The sequence below is a fragment of the Hippopotamus amphibius genome, chromosome 2 (assembly GCF_030028045.1).
Source record: "Hippopotamus amphibius kiboko isolate mHipAmp2 chromosome 2, mHipAmp2.hap2, whole genome shotgun sequence".
Lineage (NCBI taxonomy): Eukaryota > Metazoa > Chordata > Mammalia > Artiodactyla > Hippopotamidae > Hippopotamus > Hippopotamus amphibius.
Genome location: NC_080187.1, coordinates 45173823 through 45190789, shown reverse-complemented (window position 1 = coordinate 45190789; position 16967 = coordinate 45173823). Strand labels below are relative to the sequence as shown.

General features: G+C 39.8%; 1 protein-coding gene across 2 annotated transcripts in view; it reads left to right on the top strand.

Annotated features, from left to right (window-relative positions):
- The window catches only part of PCSK5 (proprotein convertase subtilisin/kexin type 5), a 453108-nt gene that overhangs the window by 248404 nt on the left and 187737 nt on the right, over positions 1 to 16967 (top strand). For both annotated transcript variants that reach the window (XM_057721743.1, XM_057721745.1), the window contains exons 11-12: positions 9122 to 9239; positions 11065 to 11253. In XM_057721743.1, the coding sequence (XP_057577726.1) occupies positions 9122 to 9239; positions 11065 to 11253 (307 nt within the window). The remainder of the gene's footprint in view (positions 1 to 9121; positions 9240 to 11064; positions 11254 to 16967) is intronic.

Genomic DNA, 16967 nt, shown 5'->3' with positions numbered 1-16967 from the left:
GTTCTAACATGTCCTCTGAGTGATGAACATGCAGGTTTGGGAACGAATGACCCAAGTTGTCCACTGTATGTAATGAATTAACTTCTCTTCTAGTCAAATTTGAATGTCGCTACTTGAAATACCATCCTTAGAAGAAGTGAAAAAATTCTCTCAAATGATTTTTTTTCCCTGTTGTTTGGATAAGAAATCCCATGTGTGAAAGGTGCTCTTAAAAAAATCTCATCTCTTGTCAATCTTTTAGCTGTTCGCTTCCAGCTACATGCATTCACCTTTCTGTCAATGGATCATACCCTGTGTTTTCAAACTTTATATCCCCCGTTTTGGAGGAGAATTTTGTTTTTTCCATTATCCTCTTGCCTAAGTTCTGTCCTTCCTTACACAATTAAAAATTCCCAACAAGTAGCCTGATTTAGCTGCTTCCATTTCCTTACTGTTTAGTCCCTCTGTAATTTCCTTCAATCTTGTTTCCACTTCCACCTTTGTAGTGCAGTTACTCTTTGAGAGTTTCAATCTTCTGCCAAACCAGAAGGCTCCTTGCTTTTCTCTAGGATTTCATGCTTTTGATCTACCCAGTCCAGATCTGTCTTTCGTTGCTTTTTGTGATGCAAAGATATAGCCCCATTCTTCATTGACACTTTCCTGAGTCCTTTCTCTCCCTTCTTTTCACCTGGACCATTCCCTAAGGTCTGTTGCTTAGAGCGCTCTGGAGGGAGAGCACCCTGACTCTCTCTCCTTCCCCTCTCCTCTCTCTCACTGTCTCCCTCCCTCCCTTCCTTCCTCCCTCTTACATTCTCTTAATTCCACTTTCACATCCCCACTTTACTTTCAATAAGTACCACCTTCTTAATAATGATTTTCAGTTCTACCATCTTCAAAATTGACTTCATCCATTACCCAGCTAGAATCTCTGCACAGGGCTCTCCTGTGTCATTTAAAACTGAAAACTTCCAAACAGAACTATCAATTGTCTTTTATAAAACAACTTCTCCTCCGAAGTTACCTCTATCATTAGGGCATATCCTTCTCTAGATCATCCCGTTCACTCTGACCCCATTCACTCTGACTCAGTGTGTATCCAACATAGTGAGATGTGAAATTTCATTGCTCCTTTCTTATCTGATCTCTTATTTCACTCACCCCTTCCATAACCTTCTTTATGGTCTCCCGTGCCTGCACCATTGAAGGAACTAGTTCCCTGCCTCAATCCTTCTGCCATTTCATACACCATACCCCAATGCCAGATTAGTCTTTCTAAAATAGTAATTAAATGATATCATTTCTTTGAATGTTGGCTGCTCCATTACCTCCAGATTAAATCCATTCATGGGATTCCAGACCCACACGGCGCTCTTGAGGAAGCCACCATTCGGAATATCTTATTACTTTCCCCATGAATTATACCTCCATGAATCCAAATCTTACTCCAGGATATAAGAACCATCTCAAGTATTATTTCTTCTAAGAGAATTTGCAGTCTTCATTAATGGCCTACTTTTCTGAGATTTTTACAGAAATTTCCTTATTATTGTCCCTTTTTTGAGTTTTATGTAAATGAAAAGGAGTGTTCATAAGAAGCCTTATATGATACTTGAAACTTAGAAAGATAAGTGTTAGCTTTCTCCCCAAGCAGAAGGTGACATTCCCAGCTGCAAGGATTCATTTCTTCCATGTGTCACTCCTTGTGGTTTGCCAGCCATCATATCAACAGTGGGTAATGGCTTCATATCAGGTGAGCTGTGGATGTTTGGTGTAGTTGGATGAAATAATCATATCTTTGCAACCTCTGTTAACTACTGAATATGAAAATACACTCACTTGAAATAAATATCAACCAGATTTTCTATTCCATTCTTTTACGCAAATTTAAGGAAAAAGCAAAAGTAAAGGAAAATTAAATGAAGCATTATCTAAAAATAATATGTGAATAATTCACTCACAAAAAGAATTTTTGACTGCTGGCTTATCACGATCCCAGCCTGGTAATTGTTTGTCCAAGTCATATACCAAGAAGATCTAGGCTGGGGAGCTAACATATGGTCAATATAATCTTCAGTTAGCTTTTACCCAAAGGCCCTTGTAGTGCATTTTTTATTTTTTTCTCATCTCTGTCCAGACAATCTTAGTTTCCTAAAAACAAGCACAGTTGCGATCTCTGTATGCCCAGGAGTGTATGGCTAAGTTTCCCCCAGGTGGTAAAATAGTTTTCCTACCTCCATTCAAGAAATACTAGTCAATTACCTTAAGCAAATTATTTGCCTATTATGACCAAGTTGGAAGCAAACAAAAGAAGAATGGCAGAGAAAAGGATAATAATGTGACAAGTTTATATTTTCTTAATGTCCTTGTGAGAAGGCAGGCACATCTCCTTATCTTAACTCTGTAAATTTTAAAAGATTATAATAAATAAATATTTTATACATGCATATATAATGAACTGTGTACATATACATCATGTATAATGAAGTACATTGTACATGGAGGAGAACTCAGCAGTGGTTTCCTAAACTCTTTTTACTTTGTGTCTGTAATGATGAGCCTGTCTGACTACCTGCAGCTGCTGACCAAACACATCCCGAGGGGCACTTTGAAGTGCACAGCCCGCAGACAGCCAAGTATCAGTGTCTGGAAACTTTCCATATGCAACTCTTTGGTAGTGCTGGTGATGGCTGGCATCTTTGGATCTGGCTGGAGTTGTTAGTAGAGCCTGCGATTTTAGGAAAAGCAAAGGAAAACTAAAAACAAACCGTGCAAAGTAAGGCAGTAAGGCAGGTGCTGGCTGCAAGGTTTTTCTGCCCCCAGGGAGTCTGCATTTTGTAGCAAGAGGCAGAAGAAAGCACTGCAACTATAGTTCTGATTCTCTAAGAAGCTTATGTGCTTCTCACACTCGAATTTAAAGGGTACTTAATGAAGAGATAGATGTCTGAGAAAGGGAGTAAGTAAAGGGAAGAAAAGGCTAATTCTGCAAGCATCCTGGCTTTCATTTATCAAGATGTTTAGGTGTAGAAATGCTGACATAGGAGACAGAAGAGTATTACTTTCCACTTCTTCATGCTTATGAATCTTACATTTTATGTTTTCCTATTTAGCTCTTTATTTCTACTTTAAAAGAAGCAGTACTTAAGCATTTACATTATGCATGTGCACTGGGGTGTGTTTCACGCCCTCTGCCCATTCCGCACATTTGGTCTGGTTTGATTAGTGGGTGCGGGAGGCGCAGGGTCCCTGGTGGGAGCAGTTGTTTCAGAACAGGTGGTTCAGCACATTGAGGATCAAAGAACCTAAAGGTGCGAGGACTCCAACAGCTGCAGAAGCTCTTTGATCTCAGTCAGAATTTCAACCCCACCTTGCAGATCAAGCAGCCCCCCTCAAGACAGGAATTTGCATTTGTGTAACTACCCCCCGGTGTGGTGGTTTGCCTTAGGTATCAATAGAATAGCAACAGCCTGATTGATGGCAGAAGATACCCCACAGCCACTGTTGGCATCCAGGACTCTGGCAGTCTACTCTCTCCCCCTTACTTCCTACCATGTAGACTGCTATGCCTACCCCCTGCTGACACTCACCCCGCACGCCAGGGCTTCTGATTTCCTGGCTGCTCCAGAGAACCACACACAGACCTGATGATTTAACCAGAGGCTCCGTCCTGGCCCCTGGTTGTCCTCCCTGCATCTCCACCTCACTGAATCCAATGTGGGTCATCTTACCTGACTCCAAATTTTGGCTAACATTTGTTGAGTACTTTCTATAGAGCAGGCTCTATTGGTTGCTTTACATCCATTGTCTTTTTTACTGATTTACTCTTTTAAAGTCTTTTTACACTTACAGTGATTACACAGCTATCGCTTTTAACTGTTTCTTAGTGAAATCAGAATTATTCTTGTCTCATCTCCTGCCAGCCTGAGAACACAGAGCAGTTTCTGTTTCTTTTGGAGCCTCATTGTGTTGACTACATGGTGGGTGCTCCAAACCCCATGCGTGATATCACAATTAATGGTATAAATTCTTAGCGTATATGGGTGAAGTGTATTGAAATTGACCCTTTCTAAGAATTGAATAATTGACCCTAATTTAGCAACCATGTTTTATATTTTGATGACTGCATGCATCTCAACAAATATAAATTCAGGATGCCCATACACCTTCTAGTTACTGGATTATTGATATTAAAAGATGTGAGAGCTCTGTGCCACTCCATAAGAGCATCACCTTACTCTCTTGGTTCCACATAGGGTGGCCACTCTCCTGGTTTGCCCATGAATGAAGGTTTCCCTGGAACACAGGATTTCAGTGCTAAAACCAGGACAACCCTGGGCAAACCTAGACATTTTGTCATGCTAGTCATGAGAAACCATTCCCCTGATGGAACCAATTGGCCATACTTCTATATTAAATGCTCAGGAATGGATAGCTGTCACTTAGTTGTATTTTTTTCAGTCACAGGCAAAGTTTTAAATCTCTCATAGGCAACCTGGATGGTTTTTGTTGTTGTTTGCCCTATTTTACACTGGCTGTTACACAGTATTGTCTGTACATCTGACAGCTGGTAGCAGAAAGCCTTACTTCAGGAAGCTCAAAAACTTAAAAAAAAAAAACAAAACAAAACAAAACCTTTTCCAACCAATTCCTTTATTATATAGAGAGTGCTTTACTAATAGCTAGTTAAGAGTTATCATGAAATAGCCAGTCAGTGTGGTATTTGTTTTAAAAAAGTTTTTAACTAGCTGAGATCAGTAAAGATAGTCCACTAAAAGAGATGGAAGTACACCACATTTCCCTGGTTATAGCTTCCTGTGCCCGAAACTTCTAATTTTTCTTTTCATACTGAGCTTTCTAGCTTTTCTTTAGAATTGACTTTTTTTAGATCTCATAGCTAGTAATGATGTCTAAATTAATTGTATCTGCTTTTGAACTATGCAATTACTTACTTGTGTATTTAATGATTAGCTCCTCTTGTCACTTCTCTGGTCAGAAAATGAAAATATACCTGCCAGAGAATATTATCTATTTCCTGTCTTCTCTTATCCATCTGACTAGTCCCTGCAGGGAAGCTTTTGGATTACTTTGAATAAAAACTAGTTATACTTCTGGCGCAAGGCAGTTCCACTTTTTGGAACTTATCAACATAAACAGTCATGCAGCCTACTGGAACAAATGTAATCTTAAGCAAGTTTTTCAAATTCCCTTTATTAGGCTTGTTCAACATATTCTACCAAGAGATAAATTTACTTTCTGAAACACATTTCATAACTGTGCTTTGAGATCTTTAATCTATATACATGCTTTGTTCCCTCAATGCCTTTCTAAATATTGAATCCATAGAGTTTTGCATTTTGGCACAGTGCTTTCACAGAGAGGTTCACCATGAAGTTATTTTCAGGCTCAGGATTTCCTCTGATCTTGGCATGAGAAATGTGTATAGATAAAACTATTTTAGTTATGAAATGGCCATATCACAACCTGTTTTTTGCATGGCACATTTGTATACAGGTAACCATAAATTTTTTAAATGGGAATATTGGCTCTATACTTGAATACATTTTGAGTATTAATGATGACATTATAGTAGTCAATAACAAAAAGAACAAACGTCCTAATTCCCCCTTACCATTCTCCTATGAACACTTTATGCCTCTTGGTGAATTAAATAAAATTTCACTCATCAGTTACATTCATTCACTTCACAAATACATATGGAACCTCTAAGCCAGGTGTTCTACAGCTACTGGAGAGAAATCATACTCTGTGTGACCTGGTAACAGTGGTAACAGTGTGATGGGCAAGACTTGACTCAAGTGGTCACCGAAAACAAAAACAAAACAGTGTTTCTGAATTAATAGTTAATTTTAGAGTGTGAAACTTTATATTAAATAAAAAATTATTACATCAGTTATATCTTAGAAAAATTACTAGTGCTTCCAAACCATTTAATTGCTTGTTTCCCTGTTAACACCATGTTTTGAAGGAGTTTATCTGCCCAACACATTCATTGTGTAATTATTTTCTAATTAGTATTTACCAAAAACCAAACAAATAACTGCCAATCAGAATACACAGAGTTGATATATTGCCAGCACTGCACCTCCCACACACACAAAAAAGAAATAAATTTATTTCATTTTTTTCTTAGACTTTGTATCATGATTGTGGACAGATGCACAAAGTATCTTAAAATAATTTAAAATACTGAAACTCTCCATTACTGACTCAATGGCCTTCAATGATCTAGTCTAATTCCCTCATTTATTACTATTCTATTAATGTACATTTTTTTCTGTTGACCTGCCAGTCTGTAGTTTAACTGGAGCTACTCAGCCTCTGTTCTGAACACCTCCTTTGAGTGTTGCATGCACACACCTTGTCTCTGGAGGGTAGGAATTGAATCGGAAAAGGAAGCAAATTTATAGCCTTCATAAAGACTCAAGGTGCTTTTCTACTTAACTCAAGTGGTTGTTTAACAGGCATGAAGTGTTTGTTGTATTTGATGACTCTGTGTGTTAATTTATGTCTTAAATGTTGTTGACAGTTATTGGGGGTGGGGTGTGGGGAGCTGGGGAACAGCAGCGTGCACAGCTGAGCTGGGGTCCAGGCACCCATTTTGCAGACTATCCAAAGCCCTTACCCTCCCTAGGCCCCCACCTACCCTCTTCCTTACCCCCCTCATATCAGTCAAATCTCTCATCTTATTTCCCTAAACTGAGATTAAATAATAAACTGTACTGGTTTCAAACCTCCTGACACTAGCGTGGGGATATTTGGGTACCGTGCAGAGTTAGCTTAGTATTGCATCTTTGGCAATAATTTCAATTCCTCCAGGGAAAGAAAATACCTTAGAGTATTCATGATGAAATGATGTAGACTATGGTTAAGTGATAAGTGACAACATAGGATTTATATGAACTTTAACAAAAGATCTCCACAATTTTGTTTCCTTAAGCCCAGATTTGACATTTCTCCTCTATTATGTGGGTTACTCTGTATAGTTTCAATTAAGAAAGCAAACTTACCTCAGGTAATATTATATAACTGAAACTAAATAGAATTGTTAATAGCATTACCAATTTGTGATGAGGTTATTGATGAGTTTTATTTACTCTTTTCTGGATGTATTTGCAAGTTTTTACCGTGAACATACATTACTTTTTAATCGAGAAAAAATCATTTATAATAAAAGTTGCAAAAGTACATGTATAAAAATCCTACGTATATCCTTGCCATACCAAAGTACTTTTATTCTGTTTTATTCGGTATGTCCTATCTGGCTGAGTATCCAGTATAATAATGAGCCCTTCCATTTGTATAGTTTTTTACACAGATTTTCTTATGTGGGATATATAATAATAATCAAGTTAGTAATGATGATGGGATAGATAATAATATCCCCAAACAAGAAAATTGTGGGTTAAATATTTTAGCTTCTTTGCCAAGAGTTATATGATTACCAAAGAGCAGAAATGGAGCAGTATTTCTGAATCCTAGCACAATTTTCCTTTTTTACATGCTATAATTTCCTCCCATATGTATAAAGTTCTGCTAACTTTCATGACACATATAAAGAAATATAAGTACTAGTTCCCACCATCAAGCATATGCTGACAGAGAGTTAATTAGCAATTCAATAGATGACACAGGTAGAAGGTGCAGTGCGTAATACAGTGCCTGGCACAAGGCACTCAAGAAATGTTGGCTAGGTGGATGGATGCATGGATAAATAGATGGATGCATGGATGGATGGATGAATGGATGGCTGGTAGATGGGCAGAAGAGCAAATGGACTGACAAATTAAAGTTACAGGTCTAGAAAGGAGAAAAGTTCACTCATCAGAGATGGTTGAAACTCGGTAAATGTCTGTTGACTTTTATTGGTCAGAGACTATTTCCAGAAGAAGAAGGTAGACTAGCTAGGCCTTCAGGAACTTAGAAGAGGAAAGTTTGACTCTGCGGAGAGGATGAGTGAGGGAATAGCAGGCCAAGAAATTGCCCAACATGAGCAAAGGCAGTGAGGCAGAAAGAGCAAGATATGACTGGAAACTACAAAGGAGAGACCTTGCTAACACAAAAGGTGTGGTGAGGAGGTTATTTTGAAAATACAATGGGACTGTATCATAGAACATCTTGAATTTCAAGCTGAAGTATTTAAATAATCCATAAGCATGGGCAGCTCTAGACATTCTTGCATAAAGTAATTCATGTCACAAGGAAATGTTTTAGGCAACAAATCTGGTCGAAGTATGACTGTGAAATATAAAGATATGAGCGAGTTTAATGCAAAGTGGAGATTTTAAGTATTCAACTGGAATTTTAAAGTATTTTTAGAAAGAGCTGCAAATGTAGATCTCACTGTATCATCATTAAAATATTCCTATATGTAATTGAAATTTCTAAGACAGTTATGTCAAATTTAGGTTTAGATCAATAGTTATTCTTGTTGAGAACTAAAAGTTTATAACATTTGAGGATAAGAAGCTGGCATAAAAGTCTCGAGGCCTCCAAATATTTCATGCATAAAGTATAATAAATTTTTCATATGCTAAAGGAAAGGTAATAATTTATGTCTTCCAGGGTTTTCAACCAAAATACTAGATATGTCAGAAAATTGGTATTTCTTGTGTGTTAGTTCTTACTGCACTAGGAGAAGTTGTACACACTTCTCTTTAAACCTACTAATTATTTTATCTTACAAAATTGGTGATGTTATGACCTGAATACAAGTGGTTAACAGTGAGGCTTGGGAGCAAATCTCTGTAGGTTAGAATCTGGCTCAACCACTGAATTGCTGGTCAGTCTTAGCCAGGTTTCTCTCTTTCCTCAGTTTTCTTATCCATGAATGATAATAATAATAGCACTAACATCTTAAGATTGTTGGGAGGATTAAATGTAAAAATATGGACTAGTGCCTGCCATGTAGGAACAATTCATAAATAGTAGTCGTGTTACTAGTTATAATACATATTCAATGAATAATAGGCATTCATCTTATTTTCTTCTTTTGATTGTTTACTTGTTTTTTTAATCATTGCTGGGTTGTGTCTGGGTTTTCTACTGAGTGAAAGTACAACTCAACATACATAGCATAAGTTGCTGCTAACCACAGTAAAGCTGACCAACGTCTTGCCTTCTGTAGTGAGCCATCTCTATGGATTTGGACTGATGGATGCAGAAGCCATGGTGATGGAGGCGGAGAAGTGGACCACTGTTCCCCAGCAGCACGTGTGTGTGGAGAGCACAGACCGACAAATCAAGTAATGTTTGCTGCAAACGGACAGCATGACAGTGCCCTAAAAGAGAGCAGGCCAGCGCAGATGTCTTGAGACAGCTCTGTATTGCACATGGAAACTAGAAATTTGTGTACTTTTTTTTCTGATATAATTATAAAATTCTAATAGAATGTCTAAGACCCTACCTGTTAAATCCACAATAGTATAACCCAAGGATCCTTAAAAGAAAAGCGTATCTTGCAAGGCGGTGGGGGGACCCTTACAGATGGGCATTCTTCAGGTTTCTACTCTGTCAATATTTCTATTTGATGGTAGAAGTATTCCCTGTAAGGCAGTGTATTCCCAAAATTAAACCTTATGTTCTGGAAGCTTAACTACATACCATGTAGTTCTCCAAAGAGTGATGCAAGATGCACAGTAAAAGAGATTGCAGTTTACTCAGATTCCAGGGCCCAGTCCCCTGTTTCAGCTGACAGGATTCATCAAGTGACAGTGAAGTCTCTTCTAGGTGCTGAATCCAAAGCATAGGATTTATTTTAGTGATTTTATTAGTATTTTGCTCTCGGCTTTCTTTTTAGAAAGTTAGCTCAGAAAAATACTTAAGAACTTTGGTTTGTAATAAAACTGGAGCCATTATAATCCTTGAGGAAATTGTTAGGAAGCAGAAATAAGTGGACTAATTTTTTTTCCCCATTCTACCCATTTGTGGCAAAGAATAAGAGAAAAAAATAAAGAAGTAAAAAGTTAACAAGTATTTATTGAGCTCTTACCTCTTGAGGTCAAGCCAAGTGCTAGAAACTTAATGCGTGTTTTCTTCTTAAAACTTTATAACAACTTGGGTAGTATTCCCTTTTGACAAATGAAGAAATTGGATCAAATGGAATAATTGTTTATTCATTCACAAATTCACTTACCAATCCGGCAACAATTTTTCTTGCACTTACTGGATATCAAGCACTGGGCTAGATGATTAGGAACAGAAAGGAATAAGAAATGCTTCCTGCCCTTGTGGAGCTTACAGTCTAGCGGGGGAGTCAAACCAAAATAATATAATAAATAGATAATTACAAATTATAATAAATGAATGTTGGAAATAAAAAGAGTAGAAAATAAAAGGTGGGGAATGTGTTTTTCCTATGGTTCAGTGACTGTCTTAGAGAGTGAAATTTAAGCTTTGGCTATGAAAGAAGAGTCGGCCCTAGGAACAGCAGCGAAAAAGCACTCGAGCCAGAGCAGTGTATGCAAAGTGGCTGAGGTAAACTTGAATTACCCCGGAACTTGAACCAGTGCTAGTGTGGCTGGAACCCAGAGTTCAAGGGGGCACAGTGGCACAGGAGGAAGCGAGCAAAGAGCACAGGAACCCATAGGCAAGTCGAAGAGTGTGCTCTTGGGTTACAGAGGAAGGGTACGGTAGACCAGGGCTTTGAATCCGGTCACAGTAATCCCCACGCCTCCACTGTGCCACAGTCCCCTGTGCTGGTGGTTCACAAAGTGGATTCCGTAGATCAGCAATATCACTGTCACCCGGGCACATTCTTGTGACCCACCCCAGCCTTTCTGAATCAGACACTCTGGCGCCAGGACCCAGCAATCTGTTTTCACAAGGTTGACACCCACTACCTGCATGAAGATAAAAGAAGCTTAATTCCCCCTTTCCTCTCACCGCACCTTTCCCACTCTAACCAGGGTCACTCCTTTAAAAGACCTAATCATTTGGGTGATGACGCTGTGTCCTCTAGTATCCAGCGACCACTGCTTGCATCACATCATGTAATCCTTCCAGGCTTGCAGGTTCACTCAGCCGAGCTCTGCCGTGTACTTTGCTCAAACTCCCTTCTCTCTGTTGCAGGACGATTCGCCCCAACAGTGCAGTGCGCTCCATCTACAAAGCATCGGGCTGCTCGGACAACCCCAACCACCACGTCAACTACCTGGAGCACGTGGTCGTGCGCGTCACCATCACTCACCCCAGGAGGGGAGACCTGGCCATCTACCTGACCTCGCCCTCGGGAACCAGGTCCCAGCTTTTGGCCAACAGGTACAGTCATGGCCCCTAGCCACCAGTGTGCAGGGGTCACACAGACACTCAGCTCCTCTTTAAGGTTGAAAAAGTCAGCTGTTCTTTATTTTTTAAGAAATTGAGGGTTGTGCATGTACATGTATTTCAGGATCATGATTTTTTATACAATTTTAAAGGTTCCTTTCCATTTACAGTTATTAACAAAATATTGGCTCTATTCCCTGTGTTGTACAATACTTCCATGAACATGTTTTATACGCAGTAATTTGTACCTGCCTCTCCCCTACCCATATATGATCCTCCCCACCCAGTCCACTAGTTTGTTCTCTATATCTGTGAGCCTGCTTCTTTTTTGTTATAGTCACTAGTTTATTGTAGTTTTAGATTCTACATGTCAGTTATATCATATAATATTTGTCTTTCTCTGACTTATTTCACTTAGTATAATGCTCTCCAGGTTCATGCATGTTCCTGCAAATGGCAAAATTTCATTCTTTTTTATGGCTGAATAGTATTCCATTGTACATATACCACAGCTTCTTTATCCATTCACCTATTGATGGACACTTAAGTTGCTTCCATATCTTGGCAATTGTAAATAATCTGCTATGAACATTGGGGTGCATGTATCTTTTTGAATAACAACCTGATTAAAAAATAGGCAGAAGAACTGAATAGACATTTTTCCAAAGAGGAAGTGCAGGTGGCCAACAGGTACATGAAAAGATGCTCAACACCCTGATCATCAGGGAAACGCAAATCAAAACCACAATGAGGTATCACCTGACACCTATCAGAATGGCCATCATCAAAAAGAACACAACCAAATGTTGGCGAGGGTGTGGAGAAAAGGGAATCCTTGTACACTGTTGGTGGGAATGTCAAATGGTGCAGCCACTGTGGAAAACAGTATGGAGGTTTCTCAAAAAAACTAAGAATAGAACTACCGTATGAGCTAGCAATTCCACTCCTGAGCATAGATTAAAAAAAAAAAAAAAAAAACCAAAAACATTAATTCAAAAATATACAGCTGTTCTTTAATTTCTTACTATCCTAAGAACTGGGCCAGTGGGTGGGGTGGGGGGGGCGGGTGCCACTTACATGTCACGATGGGATGGTCACGCTCCCACTGCCCTTACATAAACAGAGTGTGAAGGTGCCTAGAGTCTGTAGGCACGGAACAGTAGAACATTGAAGAGTTGGGTACTATTAAAGGGATGTTGCAGAAAAATTGAAGTCTACCTGTTGTTCTTTATCCTGTAAAAGAAGTGTGTAACACTAATTCCTTGGGCCTCTGAGATGTTCTCCCCTACCTTTAAGTGTCTGTTGGCATTTGTAACAGATTAACTGAATGCTCTTGCCCAAGCACTTTCCAAAGTTAAAGGAAATTCTATTTTTTTTTTTAAACAGGTTTTGGCAGATTTTTTTTCTACAAAGGTTCAGTTAGTAAATGTTTTGAGCTTTGCAGGCCATGTGTCTGTTGCCACTACTCAACTCTGCCATTAGAGCGCAAAAGCCGCTATAAGCATATAAATGAATATGGCTGTGTTCCAGTAAAACCTTATTTACACAAACAGGCCAAGGGCTGGATTTTGTGTGAGGACTGACTGTAGTTTGCTAACCACTGTTTGAAAGACCTTTAGTCTTTATTGGCCAAGAGGGCACTCACGTTCTCTTAGTAGCCTCTTCCTTTCTCCCCACTTCCTCCAAACATTTCTCCAGCAGGTAATTGTATTGCCAAGATCCTGTGAAAGGCAAGAATGTTCTAGCACAACATCAGCTGTGGGACCAACAAGTGGGACCAGATGAGGAAATGTCAGGTTGTCTTATGCACCCTTTTCCCGTTATGGTTCTAAAACACAAGCCACAGCCAGAAGCCTAAAAGTTTCTTTAAGTTGATGTTTTTCTCCAAAAGGAACATTTAATGGCAGCAAAAACCTTACTGTCAAAGGCCTATGCAGTCCAAATGAAAGCCAACCTTTTATGTTGACACAGACACCTGTCCAGATGCCAGGTGTCCTTGGCAGTGGTGATCTCTGTTAGGACACTGACAACAGGCCAGACGAGTTGAGAGGCCAAGGCCCATACAAGCCTGCAGAGCTGAAAGTAAGACTGAGGATTCGCCAGTTGCTTTTCACCATCTCCAAATTCACCTGCTGTGGGACAGTGAGGAAAAGAGAGCAAGAGCACTTCTTGCTGATAGTGACTAGGAGTCTAGATTCCAGAGTCTTTCATTGCATTTTATTTCTGTGCTCGGAAGTCTTCTTGTGTTCATCTTTAAAACCTAACGTCTTCCTTTAGGGCATGGGGAAACCTGGGCTTCGTACACTATGAAGCACAGCTTTGCCAGGAGAAGTGTCTACAGGTGCGAGGAACTGAAGGATGCTTTGGCATCCAGTCGCTGGGCACGCCCTCCTTCCTCCACAGACAGGGGTCTCAGCTGCTGCCAGGTCATTGCCACTACCTGCCTGAGGCTTCTCTCCAGGGAGCAAGGCCTTCAGATGCACAATTCTGTGATTAATGGAGATCACACCAGCTGTTGTTACCGAAACCAGGGAAGACCTTTTTCTTGATATGTTTCTTTTTTTCTTTACTGCTGTTCATTTGCATTGAACTTGGAGTATCCAGGTGATGCCTGGTGAAGAACAAAGGCTGGCTTCACACACGTGCAGCTCTTCTCCCTGGAACCCCCTCCATTGTAGAAAAATGGTCCCCTCCACAGTTGCTGTTTGCTTGGAAAACTCAGTCCCTTCAGTCCTTCTGGGTTCTTCCTGCATCTTTCAGTATTTCTTGTTGGCTTCCCTGGAAATGACTTCAGTGAGGAAACTTGTGAGCAGGGGAGCTGTGGGTTGCATCACAGGCATTTGGTGGATTACAGCATCGCTGGCTTCAGTCCCGCGTGCATGCTTCAGCAGCAGAAATCCACTCTGCTCTTTGCAAAGTGCTGAAACCCAAAGTGCTGCATGACTTGTGGTCAGAGAAAAGAAACAGGCATTTCAGATGTTCGGTGACCAATCTTGCGATTTACTTTAGTCTCTCATCATTACTCCCTGGGAATAAGGTTTGCACTATAGTGTGCATCTTCTTGGTCTGGCGTATTTCTTAAAGTGCTGCTTTTCTGTCTTTCTTCCATCTCAGTGCTAAAAATAAGTAGCCACCCCCAAAAAGGTAGACAAATTGGAATGGAGGGAGGGGACTGGAGGCACCGAGAGATGTAAAAGGATGTTATGAATTCATCTGTCCAAAGCTTCCCAAAAACACTGCTTTAAGCATCTGACCCTTTAAATGTAAAACAGCTGCACCTAGTCCCAAAACCACATCTGGTCACCTTCCAGGGCCTGGCTCCCCCGTCCTTGTTGTACTTGATGCTATTAGCATCCCTCCTACCAAGGCAGCTAAGGCAAGACCGTTTCCTTTGGCATTTTTTCCTTCTGGCATGTTCCAAAGCTTTAATTTTATGAGAGGAAACCTCTAGTCAGAACCTCCCAGTGTCTGACCTCGTGGCAAGGAATCCTCATGTCCTCTCACCTTGGCCCTGTTTCAAAGCACAATCCCAGGATTGGGAGCTGAGAGCAAGGAGCATCGACAAGGAGTGGGAAGACTGTGAAGGGAAGGGCTGCTTTGCTCCTGCTGGCCTTCATGTTGGCCTGCAGGGCAATAATATCTTTGGTTTATCCCAGGATATCAAATATAGTTCCCTGGGCTGTACAGTAGGACCTTGTTGTTTATCAATTCTATATGTAATAGTTTGCATCTGCTAACCCCAAACTCCCAGTCCTAATTCACCCCTCCCCCATTCCCCTCCCCTCTTGGCAATCTCAAGGCTGTTTGCTATGTCTGAGAGTCTGTTTCTCTTTCATAGATAGGTTCATTTGTGTCATATTTTAGATTCCATATATAAGTGATATCATATGGTATTTGTCTTTCTGTCTGACTTACTTCACTTAGTATGATAATCTCTAGTTGCATCCATGTTGCTGCAAATAGCATTTTGTTCTTCTTTATGGCTGAGTAGTACTCCATTGAATGTACTCCATGTAGTACTCCATGTATGTACCACATGTTCTTGATCCCTCCATCTGTGGATGGACATTTAGGCTGTTTCCATGGCTTGCCTATTGTGAATAGTGCTGCTATGAACATAGGGGTGCATGTATCTTTTTGAATTATAGTTTTGTCTGGATATATGCCCAGGAGTAGGATTGCTGGATCATATGATATTTCCATTTTTAGTTTTCTGAGGAACCTCCATACTGTTTTACACAGTGGCTGCACCAATGTACATTCCCACCAACAGTGTAGGAGGGTTCCCTTTTCTCCACACCCTCTCCAGCATTTATTATTATAGACTTTTTTTTTTAAACTTTTTATTTTTTTATTTTTAACAATAAACTGCATATATTGAGAGTGTACAATTTGGTATCCCAATCTCCCAATTCATTCCCCCCCCCAACCCTCCCTGCTTTCCCCACTTGGTGTCTATATGTTTGTTCTCTACATCTGTGTCTCTATTTCTGCCTTGCATTTCCTCTTTCTTAGTTGTTAGCATTTGCCTTATGTATTGAGGTGCTCCTATATTGGGTGCATATATATTTATAATTGTTATCTCCTCTTCTTGAATTGATGCCTCCATCTTTATGTAGTGTCCTTTCTTGTCTCTTGTAACATTCTTTACTTTAAAGTCTATTTTATCTGATATGAGTATTGCTACTCCAGCTTTCTTTTGATTTCCACTTGCATGGAATATCTTTTTCCATCCCCTCACTTTCCGTCTGTGTGTGTCCCTAGGTCTGAAGTGGGTCTCTTGGAGACAGCATATATATGGGTCTTGTTTTTGTATCCATTCAGCCAGTCTGTGTCTTTTGGTTGGTGCATTTAGTCCATTTACATTCAAGGTAATTATTGATATGTATGTTCCTATTACCATTTTCTTAATTGTTTTGTTTTTGTTTCTGTAGGTCCTTTTCTTCTCTTATGTTTCCTGCTTAGAGAAGTTCCTTTAGCATTTGTTGTAGGGCTGGTTTGGTGGTGCTGAATTCTCTTAGCTGTTGCTTGTCTGTAAAGCTTTTGATTTCTCCATCAAATCTGAATGAGATCCTTGCTGGGTAGAGTATTCTTGGTTGTAGGTTCTTCCCTGTCATCACTTTAAATATATTGTGCCACTCCCTTCTGGCTTGCAGAGTTTCTGCTGAGAAGTCAGCTGTTAACCCGATGGGGGTTCCCTTGTATGTTATTTGTCGTTTTTCCATTGTTGCTTTTAATAACTTTTCTCTGTCTTTAATTTTTGTCAATTTGACTACTATATGTCTTGGTGTGTTTCTCCTTGGATGTATCCTGCCTGGGACTCTCTGCACTTCCTGGACTTGGGTAGCTATTTCCTTTCTCATGTTAGGGAAGTTTTCAACTATAATCTCTTCCAATATTTTCTCGGGTCCTTTCTCTCTCTCTTCTCCTTCTGGGACCCCTATAATGCGAATGTTGGTGCGTTTAATGTTGTCCCAGAGGTCTCTTAGGCTGTCTTCAGTTCTTTTCATTCTTTTTTCTTTATTCTTTCCTGTATCAGTGATTATCACCATTCTGTCTTCCAGGTCACTTATTCATCCTTCTGCCTCAGTTAATTGCTATTGGTTCCTTCTAGTGTATTTTTCATTTCAGTTATTGTATTGCCTATCTCTGTTTGTTCTTTAATTCTTCTAGGTCTTTGGTAAACTTTTCTTGCAACTTTTCAATCT